We start from the raw sequence: 16,365 nt of genomic DNA on the forward strand, positions 1-16,365 counted from the left end.
CTTTTTACAGATGTTCATAAGAAACAATTCTGTCCACCACTATCCAACTCGCCAGAGTGACGCTTATCACCTTCCACGAACTCGAACAGTTTTCGCTAAAAACACAATTATGTATACAGGTCCTAAATATTGGAATGATCTCCCAACAGAGGTTAAAGGCTGCTTGTCATTATCATCCTTTAAGCGTAAACTCAGACAGCATGTATTGAATAGCTGCAACACACAAGTGCACTAAAATTCCTTTTTATTATGCTGATAGCTGCTCTGTTATACTACTCGGTTGTTGCCATGTGAACAGACTCATGCATATACATTTTAGTTGCATGCTCTCTCAAATTCCTTCCCATCGGTGTTTTTCCTTCCACTTCTAGTAAGACCTTGGTCGTGTCGCATAGTTTCCCCTCCTTTCTTTTTTTCCTTTCTTTTATGCATCATTGCAGCTGGCTGGTATATCACATATAGGAATTGATTCATGTTCTCCATTTTTTTGATCTTTCCCCGTGTTTATGGAAGCCGGAATGTTTAAACCCTAATAGTACTTAAGTATTCACGTCATTGTCACTCCCATGTCTAAATTGCTATGAGAGCAACTGCTATAGTGTGCAGCATGTGGTTACTTGTTCTCATTTTATCACACACATAAATGCATGTGAGAAGAATCTTCTGAGCCCCGAGTAATAGTCATTCTCTTTTGTTTATCATTACTTTTGGTCTTAATTGTACCCGTGCTCCTCATCCTGTTCCCCTTACTAGGCTTTTGTTGGGACCTACACTCAACAAGCTTTGCTTTTTAGTAGGTTCCATCGTATTTCTCTTCGCATCCTTTACTTTGATTGAAAATGACACATCGACCGTTATGTATTACTTTTGTATTCCTATTTCTTCATGTATATATCCAAGCTGGACATTCTGTATTTTATTTTGTTATATACCATGTATTTTCCATCGAGAAATACGAAAATAAATTGAAATTGAAATTGAAATAATCAATGCCGACTTTCAAAGCAGTAGCACTATCCTTTCAAAAGTTATTAGAGCTGAAAGTGAAGAGTGTGGGCAAGGTTTTTCAGAAATGAAAAAGGGATTCTAAAAACACACCTAATCACACTATTCTACCAAAAATGTTCGAGATAAACTGCTAAAAAACACACTTTCCTGCCCGTTTTATGATACCAAATTTGAGCATAGTGTAAAAGAAGACCCGCTCTTTCAGAAAATATGAAAAAGTCAAGTTTGGCTAGGTTGACCCATTTCACCTATTTTCAGTCCTCACGCAAAATCAGTGCGTGCGACTTTATGTTCGTTTTGAGGTGCACGGTCACATATATGAAAGGAAGCAATAGGAAATGATAAAAATGAAATGCAGGGGACCATCATCATAAGCTAAGCTTGACGAGGATGATGGCCCCAGGTAAAGAGATACATAAAGAAATTCTTGCCACTCACTGAGTGGGGGGTAATTGTGCAATGGGCTCAACGAAGAGATACATAAAGAAAATCTTGCCACTCACTGAGTGGGAAGTAATTGTGCGAAGGGCGTGCGGTGCAGTGCGGTGTGCATTGTGTTGGGATGAATCTTGGTTTGTACGTTGAGTGTTATTTTGTGTATCAGTGTGATGAGGTGAATGTTACTTCAGTTATGGCCGTGAACTCATTGTTTAGGGTGTTTGTTGACCAGGTGGTATGAATATTTATGTGTCAGAAGTATACTGGATTATGAGGGTGTTTTTTAGTTCTCGTTTGAAAATACGGTACTCATTGCATCCGTTTATTGAATTTGAGAAGCAAGGTAGGTTTAATAAACATTTATCTCATTGACGTTTAACCTCCAAAACAACGAGCCTGCGTCTAAGCCAGTAAGAGAGAAAGGTGTATAAGGACTGTCATGGAATAAAAATTATCTGAATTACTTTCCTAAGTTAACAAACGTTGGTGAACGCGTTAAAACGGTGAAATATTATTCTTTGAGTGCGATATGTCCACTAGTCAAATAATATGGAAGGACTACAAGGAACTACAGCCATCACCCACTTATGGCATACTCAAGTAAACAATGTGATGACGCCCCAACTTATTAAGTAAATGGGTACAAATATCCCCTCCGTGAAGGTCGTTACTTCTGCGCTATTAGAGCTGTCGCGACATTGTACATCAAGGCATAAAAACAGTCAAAAGGTATCTTAGAACACAGAAGCATTATCAAAAAGTGCTTGCTTCATTTTCTACGCGATTCGTTCTTGAATAGAATTAAGACAAGCAAGTTATCATACTGCTCTATTTTTAGTCTGAATAATGGAAATCACATCATTCCTAGTGTGGGAGAAAACAGGAATAAATTGAAGAGACATTAACTTGATCGGTAGATGGTATGGGTGATGCTTGAACTACACTTTAAAAAGTAGATTTTTCTTTCTGAGAGTCGTCTACGACCGCATTTTGCGGCTGGGCAGGCAGCCCTGTCACTACGGGCCCAAGAGGTGGTGCTACCTCGGTTGGATTGGTGACGGTGTAAGGTGTCATCGGTACATCTTCGCTGCCGTTTGGACGGGTAGACGACACAGGCCCCATGACGGCGGTGTAGTTCGGAGGCGGTGGGTAGAAGGTCGCTGGTGCAGGCTGCGTCGGATACGCAGCTGAACCTTGTACTGCAGTTCCGGTGGCGGATGGATAATTTCCACCGCTCACGGTGAAGGCAGTCACTGTATTCTGCGCCCCAGATGTCTTTTTCTTTGCCGACGCCCACGCAACGATGATAATGGCGACGAATGTAACAATGATGACCAACGCAACTACAACGATGATAGCTATCAACCAAGTTTCAAGACCACTGGAACCTGTAAAATATTGAACACAATTTGTTTTTGTTTTCAGTTCTTACTGGCATTAAAGAAACGTAGCAGAAACACAGGAAACATTAATTGTCCATGAACATTGAACCTCCGATGAGTAAATCGGACACCATTCGTGATTTTTGTTTTAAACATCAAGGTAGAACAACGTCGTTCCACCCCCCCCCCCCCAAGAAAAAGAAATAGAGTAGTATCGGCCAAAATAAAGAAAAATAAAATATGAAAAAGTTTAAAGTAGTTTCACTTTCTAACATGATAAAGCAACATTTGACTTTCTCGTTTCAGAAAGCAGGTGGGGAATGGCACTGCCTTTACCATTTCAATAGCAATTTGACGAAATGTGTACACTTCTTAAGAAATATAAAATTTGGTGAAATTCTTATTTTTCTTTATTATTGTTGCCAAGATCAGACGTCATTAAGTGTAGAACTCTCATTATCCAGCGATGATAGCATCAAACGTCACAAATTCTAAACTTTTGAACTAGTTGTCTAATTTTCCTTAAACTGTCGCTGATATAATCTACTAATATTGCTGCTTTCCCTCAATCTCATTGATATTTGGACCCTGATTTTCTTGAAGTGTAGTCTTAAACACATACTTTATTCATAGTATGATAATATACAAATGTATTATATAGTAACAGCCGCATTGACTAACTTGGGGTTGTGGCGCTGCACTTCACTCCAATGTCTTCACTGTGTGTACAGTCGTTTTCGCCCCAAGTCCGGTGGGAACAATCGGCCAGGCTGCTCTCGTGACCGTAGCAATCGACGTCATCGAGGTGGATGGGGCCGACACCGCTTGCGACGTAATAGTCGTCATCGACGACGTAGGAGAATCCGAGCTGGCGGCAGACCACTTCGGCGTCGGAAGCATCCCAGTAGTCATTGCACACGGTTCCCCACTCGTTGTTGTAGTAGATCTCCACTCTGCCTTCATAGGAATACGATCCACCGGCCAAGCGGATGTTTCCTTCATCACCTGTTTAAAGCGGCACAATTTTGTTGAGGATTGAAATCGATCATTTCACATCTGAGTTCGTTTATCTCAGTTGACGAAGTAAGTCTAGCATCTAAACGTTATCCTTTCTCAGTTGTTAATGCTTGGTAATAGAAGGATAATATTTTGCAACGACCAGACTAAAAGAGTAAATAAATTCACAACGTCCTTTATCTCAGTCATTATCTATCCATCATCGTTATCATCATTACGATAATACCGTTCATGTGTGAATGTCTTCTATTTGTCTCCCTCTGTAAATGTTATTTGTTAAGATCGCAACTGCTGATCTGTGAATTAATGAACATGTAGGAGAAAAAGAACCACTTGGACTTGAACATATCCTCTACTGCTTTCCAGACAGCGACACTACCACCAGGCTTTCCCTGGTTGCCGGCAGTGACACAGTAAACATGAAACAAATACCCCAGCTCCGAAATTCCTACATTGTCTTGCATATTGAATGAAAGCAAGATATTATTCAAAGGGGTGGTATTATTGCTGAATAATACCACTGACAGCCTGGTGGTAGTGTCGCTTCCCAAAAAGCAGTAGATGACAGGTTCGAGTCCCACTGGTTTTCCCTTTTCCGACATGTTTGTTAACTTACAGATCAGCAGTTGTGATCTTAAGAGGTTTCATTTTTAGAGGGAGACAAATTGAAGACGCTCACACATGAACCTTTACCGCTCTGAATAATACATGTATCTTGCTTTGAAATTTCTGCAAGTGAAAACCAGCGACAGATCACACTAGTCAGCCCACATGTGAATCTCACAGTGAAAACTACTACAGTAAGGTCGGCGACTTGACTCAGTCGGTAACGCGTCTGCCTCATGATCCTAAGGACCTGGGTTCGAACCCTGGTCTGGACTCAGCAATGTTGTTTGTAATCATACCGTCCCCTTTAGCTAGAGGTAAATTACTCTACTCCCTCGGATAGGACCTTAAATGGAGGTCCCGTGTATGAGAGACTCACAGCTCATGCACGTAAAAGATCCCGCTTCATTCATTCATTACAAAGAGCAGGGTGTTTAACCCGGTGAAGTGGTCCCACATGTTCCCACCTCACATCCAAATGGATCCCATGGCAAGCCAGCTTAGCGTAGCTGAATGTGGAGAATCCATCCATCTTCTCAGATGGAAATGAACAAACCCACACACACACACACAAACAGACAAACAAAAACACTGTACTTTTTTTAAGATTATCGTGAATACTTTACCATCCTATAATTATTGTATAATAATACATGTACTAACAAAGTAGGCTATGTAAATAACATGTATTCTGTTTCATTACCATAGAGCCCCCCGTAGCACTTGATTCCAGCAGGGGTGTTTAATGGACAGTAGATCAATTCCGCATTGTGGTAGCAATCGCTGAGTTTATCCTCACTCCCGTAGCAGATGACGGATGTTAACAGTACCGGTATCCCCTGCGTCGAGCCGTAGTTCGCGTAGCTGGTGGTTCCACTCTCGAACCCAAGTTGACGGCAAACAACCTGCGCGTCCGTGTCGCTCCAGTACGAATCTGAGCACACGGTCCCCCATTGACCGCCGGAATAGACCTCGACCCGGCCCTCCCTAGGATTTGAGCCTCCGGACAACCGTACATCTCCCTCGGATACTGGAGAAAGGTAGGGGAATGTAAACATCTAATGGACTGCCAGATACTTCATCTTTCTGGTATGATGGTGTATCTGTAATTATCGATTTCTATCGTGTCTTTTTGATATATTATAAGGTTTCAAAAAGGTGAACAAGCCCTTTTTTTTGTCTTTGAGCACATTTTTGTTTTGTTAAGATACTAGTATTCGTTTTAATTCCTCAAATTTTCAATAAGGCTTTTAAATGCTAAACTTATAGATGATTACTGCTAAAATATTGCATAATTGGATTTGCAATGAATTCGTTCAGTTACCTGTGGTATTTTTGTGTGTGTGTGTGTGTGTGTGTGTGTGTGTAACCTTCCATATGATTATCCAGGGATGTAATTTCAAATAACACCTACAGGCAATGGTTCGCATTTTTGAAATCTTGTACGCATGGTACTAGTACATAATTATCCGCTTTTTTTTTTTTTTTTTGGTTAAAGTAATAAAAATGTTCGTGCGTTTATGGTTTACGTTAAAACACTTCATGAATGAAAGATGAATTGGTTGCCCGCAGGCATATTCCATGGATTATTAAGTGTCAGATTAATATCTTAATGTTTTGTAATAACAATGAAAATATGTTTTAATAACTACATCCTGTTCGAATATTACAGTTGCACCCATAGTATTTAGAATGCTCAAAAGAATGATTCATTTTACTTTCTGTATAATTTTTTTTTGTTTCTAACAAAAATGTATTTAAATGTTTTATCCCCTGCACACAACTTTTTATTTTTCCCAAATTTAACATAGATGTCTTTACCTAGATTACCGCAAATGACGCCGGCGTCTTCCGAATGGGTGCAGTCGTGGTTGAACCAGCCATCAAACTGGCAGTCACTCAGCCGTTGTTCGCTGCCCGAGCAGGCAACTTCATCCAGCCAAATGGTTTGCGTGGTATTTCCCCGCCCGAAGTAGGCCGACCCCGGGGCGCCCGAAGCTTCGCGGTATCCGAGCTGTCGACATACCACGGCTGCATCGTTAATATCCCACCGGTCGTCACATACTGTACCCCACTCCCCGTTGTGGTAAATCTCCACGCGCCCTTCACCGGCCACCGCGCCACCTAGGAGGCGAATTTCTCCATCTACATAAGAGATGATTAACAGACCAATGTATGCTTGCCTGATAGTCATGTATGAGCTCAGATATGGAAAACAAATCAATCAAAAGTATGAGCTCCCCCGTGAAGAAATTTACATAAGCTCCAGTGGTTCTTATCAGCTCCCCTCCGAGACACAAGCTAATACTGAAATTATACAATAAGTAGTATTATATAAAATTATATCATAGATTATGATACAATAGTATATTAGGAACCATTAGGAGCTATAATATCACTATACTTCCTAGGACGTTTTCTATGTGTTTGTTTTAGTATGAGTATTAGGGGAAGGCTCCAATGTTGTATGTGTTTTCGTACAACGACGACAACGACGACAATAATAACAAGTATGCTTACATATCAGTTTACTTCACATCTGTGTCTTTTGTTTTCTTTTCGGGAATTAACGCTAAAATGATTATGAAACAAAGTGTAATCCTTTTGGAGGCTTTCATTACACTGTTACATATGGGTGACCAACAAGCAATCCCATAAATCATCGAAAACAACACTAAAACCACAAATATAATAAGAAAGTACGTACGTTGTACTGAATCAATATTGTTTCATTAGAAAATACCTCCCGGTTAAAAAAAAGAAATGAAATATAATAATAAACACATTTAAAGACAAAACCATGTAATGCAAAAGAAACCAAGATATACGACCATCTATCAGTGTTATTGACATATCTGTTCAAAACACTTGTCTGCTGCAAGAACGCACGTTATCTCATGTTGACATAAAAAAAAAAAGTGGTTGCGTTTTCTTGTGTTGTGTCAACTGTCCTTAATTAAAACTCACTGACTGCTGCATTATTTATCGTCAAAAGCATTACTTTCAGTTCTTATCAGATCTTTTCAGTAGAGTGCATGCATATTAGACTATTTAAATGTTTATTTGTACAGTTAGTATTACTTTATCCTTTACTGAATATATCGATTGCTGCTATATTGTCTTTAAGAAGTAAGCACTTTGTTAGACAATGTCAAGTGAAAAATGACAGCGACAAGTTTGACAGAGGTAAATGTACTACTTTAAAACATTTCAGAGAAGTACGAAAGGTCTGACATGTAAGTGCCAGAAGCGTATTATTTGTGTCCCTGCGCTACAACGCCCCCCCCCCCCCAAAAAAAAAAGAAAAAAAAAGAAGAAAGAGGTAGCCAGACATGGATCTTTAGGTAAGGGAATATTCTGAAAGAGCAGACTTTGAGCCTTCAAATTATATCTATCTCAATTCACTCACACTACCCCATTCTATCTTAATATTAGAAAGAAAACACCCACTGTAGCAAAGAGTGTAATATATCGAGTAAAGAGGCACGTATGGGGTCTACTCAAGCGTTTAAAATTCAAGTCTTACACCGTGCAATGAATGGGAAAACAAACGGTGTATGTAACTCCATAGCAGCAACATGACTGCATTATAAGCTTACGCTGAAACTGATGTTCATCTATTAAAACATTCTGTCCATGACTGATATCAACTTGGCAAGCAGGTAGTATCATCTTTTCAAAAGTTATTAGAGTTGGAGGTGAAAAGTGAGTATTCTTAAAGAAATGAAAAGGGGCCTGCAAGGCATACCTAATCACTCCACAAAAAGATGGTATAAAAACACCGCTGAAAACACAATTCTGTTCGTTTTATGATCCCTCACTGAATCATATCCCAAACAAAATGAAGATCAAAAAAAAATATTGCTTTTCAGAAAATACAAAAACTTATTATTGACTAGGTTGACCCGTTTAAACTGTTTAGAGTAAAAGAAGGACGGGTGACTTTTTGTTGGTTTTGTGATGCACACTTACATATCATAGACGTAAAGAATGCTATAGCTAAAGTGATAATGGCAGGTATAAGCATGTCAAAGGTAAAAGGCTACAAAAAGTCGGAGATTATGATTCTCTGTAAATGACAAGAATAGTTCATGTGTCATTTTGGTTGACTAACTCACTGTTTTGTGTTTGTTTGTTTGTTTGTTTGTTTTTTCGTTTGGAAAAACACCCTTTTTATTCTACCTACTGTGAAAAAAAAAAAATGGTGGCTTAAAACCGAACTGAAATTAAGGTATAATGAGTTTTTGTTTTGTTTTGTTTAGATGGACAGGCTCTACTTTTTCAACAGTTAAATGGGAAGTGCACTTGTGCACAGCAAGCTACCTTAATCTTTCAAAACTTCAAATCGTCTCTCCCTTCCCTATGAAGCTGCACCTCCTTAAACTCTCTCTTATTTCAAGCACTTCGGAATGGTTTGGAATTATTCAATGTTAACAAAGTGAATTTAATTCTAAACCTTAAACTCGTTTAAACTAAGAACAATAATGGAAATTCATTTTTATTTTTAGCCTACTTCTGGGGGGTTTTGAGCTGGGTGGCTATAATGTGAACTACTGTTCAACAATGTTCAACCATGTGTTGTTTCTTTGATACTTTGCCTGTAATATTAAATTGGATTAAGTTTTACTTTTATTCTTCAACATATCATTATACACTTTGCTCTCTTGTTTTGTAATGAAGAAACAATGTTGACAATTCATCGTTAGATGAGAACATACAACAAAAAAGCGAAACATCATACTGGCTTAATTTACATTGTAATCAATCAATGAAGGGAATACCATGTAGAGTACAATATTTCTATATGTGCAATGATAACCAAGTACTGACTATTAATCTTTGAAAGACTGTATGATTGGGAAGGAATAGATGTGACAAACCATTACAATTAATTAGACATGATCTTCGAGTGGATGAAAAAATAGATTGGCGACGCCTATCATGAGGGAACGAGGGTCTTTATTGATCAACATTGGCCTAACAGGTAAAGAAACTCATCAAAAGTAGCATGACTGTAAAACAAGTATTAATGATGATTGTACATATTTTTTTTCTGCAATTTTCAGTGGAATATTTCTCGCCATTGGTGTGGTATAGGCTAGATCATGGACACTGATTGTTCAAAGCAGTTGACATGACTCAGCATATTGCAGCATATGCATAATTAATATCTTTAGCTTTAGTGTTTTTAGGTAGTGAATATAAACGAAAGGTTAACTAACCTACACACAAAACAAGCACATGGTATGTGATGATGTCGCCACAGGCAAACGTAAGAACACTCGTTGTCTGGTTCCATACTCACAAAGCAGTACCAGTCAAATATAAGCTTTGAATTACACAGCAAAGACCAATCACCTATTGTTCGGAACTGTGTTTTCACGATTGGCTATGATGACGTTTGCTGTAAAATTGATATTGAATAATAATTCCGTCAATATAGTGATGAAAATACGCAAAATATCCTCTACGAATTCGTATTAATCAACGTTACCATTCTGCGCTGCTGCTGATCCCAGGAGAGCTATGTGCATTAACAAAATGGCGCACTTTTCCATTCTGCCAAGAGGCCTGCAAAACGGTGTCTTTCGGCGGGATCTGTATATTCTTCTGAGACACAGTGAACGCAGTGTAGATCAAACATGCAAATGTGCCTTGACCAAAGCGATCATATTAACTAAAAGTCATCATTCTTCATTCTTGCGTCGTTTTACAAACACACTTTGAACCTCTTACTATACAAGTAAAAAGGCAATGTGTCGGGTGTACGCCCTCGGTATATGTGCACGTACCAGTCGTACAATCATTTGTGTGACGCTGTTTGACAATACCTTTCTGTATGCAAGATGTATGCTCAAAAATTTGCCCGACCTCTCCAAATGTTTACTCGAGGCAAATTTTTGGGAAAAATAGTATATTGGAAAGGTTACGCTTCATTATATTATGATTATCTATCACGCATGTATATATATATATATTGATATATATATATATATATATATATATATATATATATATATATATAATCATGTGTGTGTGTGTGTGTGAGTGTGTGTGTGTGTGTGTGCGTGTACATGTGTATTTGAAAATGCAGTTTGTTATCAAGTCCATATTTTTCATGGTGATTTATCATTATGTTGACATTGTTTCATTCTAAAATATTCTGAATGCACTACTGACTTACAATGTTGATATCAATATAGGTGTCGGTTTTGAAGAATAGAATAAAATTTATTATACGTTTTAAACTTGAAAATGGATTGAACAACAAAGAAAACATAATAAATATAGTGCTTAACCTTCAAATCTTTAATAACATATTACAATGTACAAGAAGGAGACAAGATCCCTTAATGTTAAAAGAGGACCAGTGCAAACTTACTGTAATCAACTTTTCTGTTTTCTTTAATACAAAAGGTAAAAATGATCAAGGGAAAAAGAAGTACATGTTCACAGCCATAAAACCATAAAACAAACACTGGACACACATACATGCACACACACACACACACACACAAGGACAAATAACGACTATAATTATTAATGTATGCGGATATGAGTGGGCTTACACATACACAGACACACGCACCCTCCAACCGCTATACATCGCATTATTTACAAGAAACAGACAATACCATCCACTGTACCTCTGATTTTCAGCTGGTATGGAGAAAGTTCAAGACAAAAATGTTCAATAGCAAATGTTAAAAATATAGATGAGGAGTGCTTTTGACAAGGTTCTGCAACCTGAAGAGAATTGACATGTAGTCATACATTAGCCAGTGCTAAAAGAGTCTCATGTGCGGTCAGTTTTTTAGTAATTCGGAAAAGAAAAGTTTGTTCTGGCTGTTGCAATAAAAATATAATTCAAATCAGCAATTAAAAAACTGCATCGAACACCTGGCATGCGGCATTCTTCCATACCTTTATAGGCTATACAGAACAAGGAGATACAACCAAAGCATGCAATGACTCTAATAAGCGTCAATAAAAGGATGAACACATCTAAAGGCAGCTTATGTCACCAAGAAAACACTACATTTACATTAAGACAAGGCATTACTTTTGATAATCTGACCATATGAACGTGATATTGGAACAATCTAGAAAGGTAATATATCAGGAGACCACAAATGAGACAAGAGAATTTACTTTAGATGTTCCAACACCTTGATGAATTCCTATTAAAGATTCTGTCGTGACATAATGCATTGTTACACTTCCTTTATCTTCAAGGTTCCAACACCAAAAGTAATTAAAGATTCCACGAGAAATCGTATTATTGCACCCTTTTTATAAATCAACGCTCTCAACTATAGACTGCCATGCTATAGACACAGATAATTATGTAATTTTCATTTGTGTATTATATGGGACATACATCCATCATGCAAATAATGGCGATGTGTAAACACATACACACACACACACACACACACACACACCTATATATATATATATATATATATATATATATATATGTGATAATAATAATTACGAATAATAGATGGCGCCCAACGATGCCGGTATGACGTACGCCGGGTTACCGTTTGGTGCGTCACGTAACTGCACATGTACATACCTCAAATAAAAAGAGCAATATGCGAAATTTAAAGAAATACCTTTTTTTTTGGGGGGGGGGGGGTTAAAACAACAACAATCACAAGAGCACAGATACGTAATTATTTTGTTTACTGTTCTTTACATAGTGACCGCACACTACTGATTTTCTCTTTTTTATTTGAATCTTTTTCTCGCCACTGTGTGTGTGTGTTTGTGTGAGTGTGTGCGCCCGCGTCATGTTACCACTTTTGCCGAATGACCAGTGAACTCTTACACTTGGTAGTTTATTAAATGATTATTTATTTCGCAACTTTGTACGAGTACATTTTATAGTATTTATAAATGCAGCCCTTAAATTCTCATTTCCAGCCTTTAATAAAACAAGATGACTTTTCTTTTCTACTGTGGCATTATGTTACATACATACCATTATTTTTGACAATTGTAATTTTATAAACATGCATGTTATTTTGATATCCAAAAAAATGAATGATGAAAATAATATATATTATTACCTATACGAGGGAGTTTTGAGAGGCAATTCCGGTTGTTATTTTGCAGGGTTAAAGGTCAGGAGTTGTTATTTTGCAGGGTTAAAGGTCAGCAGTCAATATGCTTTTCGCCACGTCGCTGCGTAACAGTTACAGTATGTGCAAACAGTGCAGTCTTCCGGTTTGGGGAGGTGGGAAGAGAAAGAGTGGAATCTCTCTCCGACCACGAAAAGAAAACATTCCAGGACGTCCAGGATGTCAGTTACACGCACCGCAGAAGAACGCTGATAAATCAACTCATACAAGGTCGACCACTTACAGCAGCACTATAGGCAATGACTAGTCCATTTGTGATCAGTAAGTGCACAGTGACCATCAGTTTTACAACTCTCAAACTTTTAACAGTGAAGTAAAAATAAAGTGTAAGAAGTTTGCCTGTTATAACTACATGTATCTTTGAAGTTGGAGTTGAATGATATACATTGATGAACAATTTTGCAATTATTCAACATGTTGATGGTCTACAGGTAGTTAAATGTGCCTTGATCTGTATCATATATAGTGTGTAGCCGTATTTACATTTTTCCTTAATTTACGTACCTAGGGGGATAGGTAATAATTATGATATTGACTGGCCTTTCTTTCGGGAGGTACCAGATAAATATTGCCCGCACTGAAAACATATTGCCCTCGTCTTCGACTCGGGCAATATGCTTTCAGTTTGGGCAATATTTTCTGGTACCTCCCTCAGGGCCAGTCAATATTATATAAATATATCATGCATCTGTACTCATATTCCTGGACATCTAATTTGTGTGCGTAAACGCACGTGTTCACAGCATTTTTTTTTTCCTGCAATAGTGTATAATGTATGTATAAATCATAACTCATACACTGGACAACAGAAAGCCATTGAAGTGTTCTAGGAAATATTTATTGATATTGATTAGGCAGAATACTAATATAATTCAACAAGTCACACAAACTTTTAAAATGAGTTTATTTGAAGATGCTCCATAAACAAAGAAAACTATACAGACGAAATCACATTGAAAGCATCAAGGAAGTACACGAGAAATACACTGTATTGTTAGTTGATCCCAGAAAGAATATTACCTATACAAGTATATGCATTTACATGTCGTATATACATATACGTATTTTTTATATACCCTGTATGTTTTCATTAGCTAAGGCTTACAAAGCTAAATTTGCAGTTGACATACAATGTATTTCATGTTTGTATTTCGTCATTACTTCACGTATCTTTTATTTTCAAACTGCTGCCATCTCAGCTACTTTCCTTACATTAATTTCATTCATTACTTTTTGGTATAAAAAAACATAAATACGACATGAATTATAAGAGTATTCACTTCCAGATCATGTAGATCCATTTTTACAAAATGAAAGTTGTATATTACTACATTACAGATCAAACTTATATTGATCTACAGTATAGCTGTATTTCCGATTCAAACTATACACGCTTTTACACACACACACACACACACACACACACATACACACTCACTCACTACACGCAAGCACGTATATCACCTAAACTGTTTAAATGATTTTGTTTTTTAAGGCGTCAAAAGGCTCGTCATGGTTGAGAATCAGTAGCAGCATACATCCATTAATCGAAAAATATCTTACAGATGTCTGCTGTGTTTCTACACAGAATGCAAGACGTGAAAACAGATTTAACAAATTATTTCCTTACGCAAACATTAAAAATACAAGAGGTATTGAAACACAACGATTTCATTTCTTGCAGATGTTGAATACGAGTCGAATACTTATCAATTTGATGAGAGTATGTAGGGCATGTAGGTGAGCAAATCCGACAATGGACAAGGGAAATGGTATTCATTCGACAGCCGAAGCACTTCTTTTTGAATACACAAAAATATGTTACCTATGTATTTTATTTTTCATGTTACAGACTTATTCATGTAAAAAACAAACAAGCACACACAAACATCAATGCCTACGCATGCACACACATTCAGATTAATCAAAATGTAAAAATTGCTAACTAACAGCTCCTAGATTATAAGATTTCAGTTTTGTAAAAACGTCTTGTCCGTGTTTGTGTTCCTCTCCTGTAAATGCATGGACCATGCATAGGCAATGCTGAACTAGAATTTACAGATTGATGTCAAACACAACAGGTATACTGCAAAATTACATAGGGGGTTTATCGAGGTGGAAAAAAAAAACAATGATAAAAAAATATAAATGTCGCTACGGTGACTGGTATGCCTCCGCGAAAATGCATGGTTCTCCTAATACGTATGTAGTACAATGTCTTGACAACGTGTGATAACAGTTTCACATAATTGGCAAAATATGGAAATGACAGGGTTGTCACAAAAGTGCTGAATGTTTCTTGAACTAGGTTTAATTGGAGTCAGAGTCCATGCAGGTATTTGGGGACTTGAGATTTGTACTTGACTTCTGACCCTTTTAAGTTTATGCATCGAGTAATTTACAAGGTTTGGAAAAAAAAACCCCGAAATTTCAGTATCAAATGGTGAAATATAAGTATTTAAACCTAGCCTTTGCCCCTTGAACTTTGATATTCAAGTTCCAAAGAGAATCACTGTTACGCAGTTCATGCATAAGTATGTAATAAGTTTCATGATGATACCTTGAAGTTTTTCGAGGTATGGAGGAAGAAGTGAAATTCAGCACTTGCACTTGACCTTGAACCTTTTGACATTTGGGAAGAAACTTGTCACAGAATATCTATTGGGTAAGACATGTATATTTCAAGTTTCAAGAAAAATCCTGCAGACATTGAAAAAATATGAGGGAAGTAATGACTTTTTAGGAGTTGACCTTGACCCCTGACCTTTGACCCGTGACCCCAAATTCCCTAGATAATTACTGCCAGTCAGTACATGCATATATACTAAGTTCCATGAAGATAGATTAACCATTTGGGAGATATGGGGAAAAACATATAATTTCAGCATTTTGACTTGACCCTTGACACTTGACCCTTGACCTCATGACCCCAAACTTTCTAGAGAATCTTTATGTGGAGGCTCATTATTATATATGTATACTGAGTTTCAAGCAAATACCTTCAGGCATTGGATGGGGAATATAGTATATAGAATATAGTAATAATATATTTATATGATATGGGGAAATAGTGACATTTTGAGCATTTGACCTTGATATTTTGACCTGTGACCTTGAGCATGTGCACCTAAAAATTGTTTGGCACAACTTCGTTCACTCATGAATATACATGACAAGTTTCATTACGATACCCCAAACGGCTTTTTTTTTTTTTTGTAATGCTGTCCAAGAAATTGATTACGGACGGAAGGACGTAAGGACGTAATGTCTCCGGCACCACTTTGTGGCGGAAGCATACATAACACACTTGATAAAGGGATCCCATAGTTTTGGTTGAGACCCACAAGCTCAGGTTTCTCACTTTTTTGAGAGAGAGATAGCGAGAAACCTTTTTTTTTCTTTATGAAATGTGAGAGACATGTAATTCCAAGAGAAATTCAACGTTTGAGTTGAAAATTGGTTCTGAAATGGCTGAGGTATCCAAAACAGAGCGATCCTAATAAAAGGTGGGATCAACCTTTTCATTACGATCACTTTGTTTTACTTTGCTTTTGGATGTGTCATGTGATTTTCATCAAAAAATATGGAATTCTTCTCAGAATGATATGGTCGGTACTATTTCATAAAATGGATTCTTGGTATCTCGCAACAAGTTAAAGGCCCAATTTTCATCTTCGCCGGTATACCAACCATCCCTATAACATGTATTGTGTCCTTCTGTATTCACATAGTAGCTCTTCGAATAGGAAGGGAAATAGAGAGTC

At 37.4% G+C, this 16,365-nt stretch overlaps 1 protein-coding gene across 1 annotated transcript; it reads right to left on the bottom strand.

Moving 5' to 3' along the window:
- Positions 1-1,927: 1,927 nt before the first annotated feature.
- On the bottom strand, positions 1,928-10,120 carry LOC139732375 (CD5 antigen-like). Its single transcript, XM_071643242.1, has 5 exons — positions 9,946-10,120; positions 6,273-6,596; positions 5,155-5,481; positions 3,510-3,833; positions 1,928-2,834 (listed from the first exon to the last, which is right to left on the bottom strand). The coding sequence occupies exons 1-5, from the start codon at positions 10,007-10,009 to the stop codon at positions 2,392-2,394; spliced, it is 1,482 nt and encodes a 493-aa protein (XP_071499343.1). The 5' UTR covers positions 10,010-10,120; the 3' UTR covers positions 1,928-2,391.
- Between the last annotated feature and the right edge of the window lie 6,245 nt (positions 10,121-16,365).

Source organism: Diadema antillarum, unplaced genomic scaffold, assembly GCF_040938485.1.
Source record: "Diadema antillarum isolate AM-2024a unplaced genomic scaffold, OU_Dant_1.0 seq00000415_RagTag, whole genome shotgun sequence".
Taxonomy (NCBI): domain Eukaryota; kingdom Metazoa; phylum Echinodermata; class Echinoidea; order Diadematoida; family Diadematidae; genus Diadema; species Diadema antillarum.

Bases quoted from the DNA above. Each gene is read 5' to 3' on its own strand.
- LOC139732375 (XM_071643242.1), bottom strand. From the start codon at position 10,009: ATGGAAAAGTGCGCCATTTTGTTAATGCACATAGCTCTCCTGGGATCA. The intron at 3,834-5,154 runs GTAATGAAACAG...CGCTTTAAACAG, and splicing joins GTGCTACGGGGGGCTCTATG to GTGATGAAGGAAACATCCGC. The intron at 2,835-3,509 runs GTTAGTCAATGC...AATATTTTACAG, and splicing joins GTGCAGCGCCACAACCCCAA to GTTCCAGTGGTCTTGAAACT.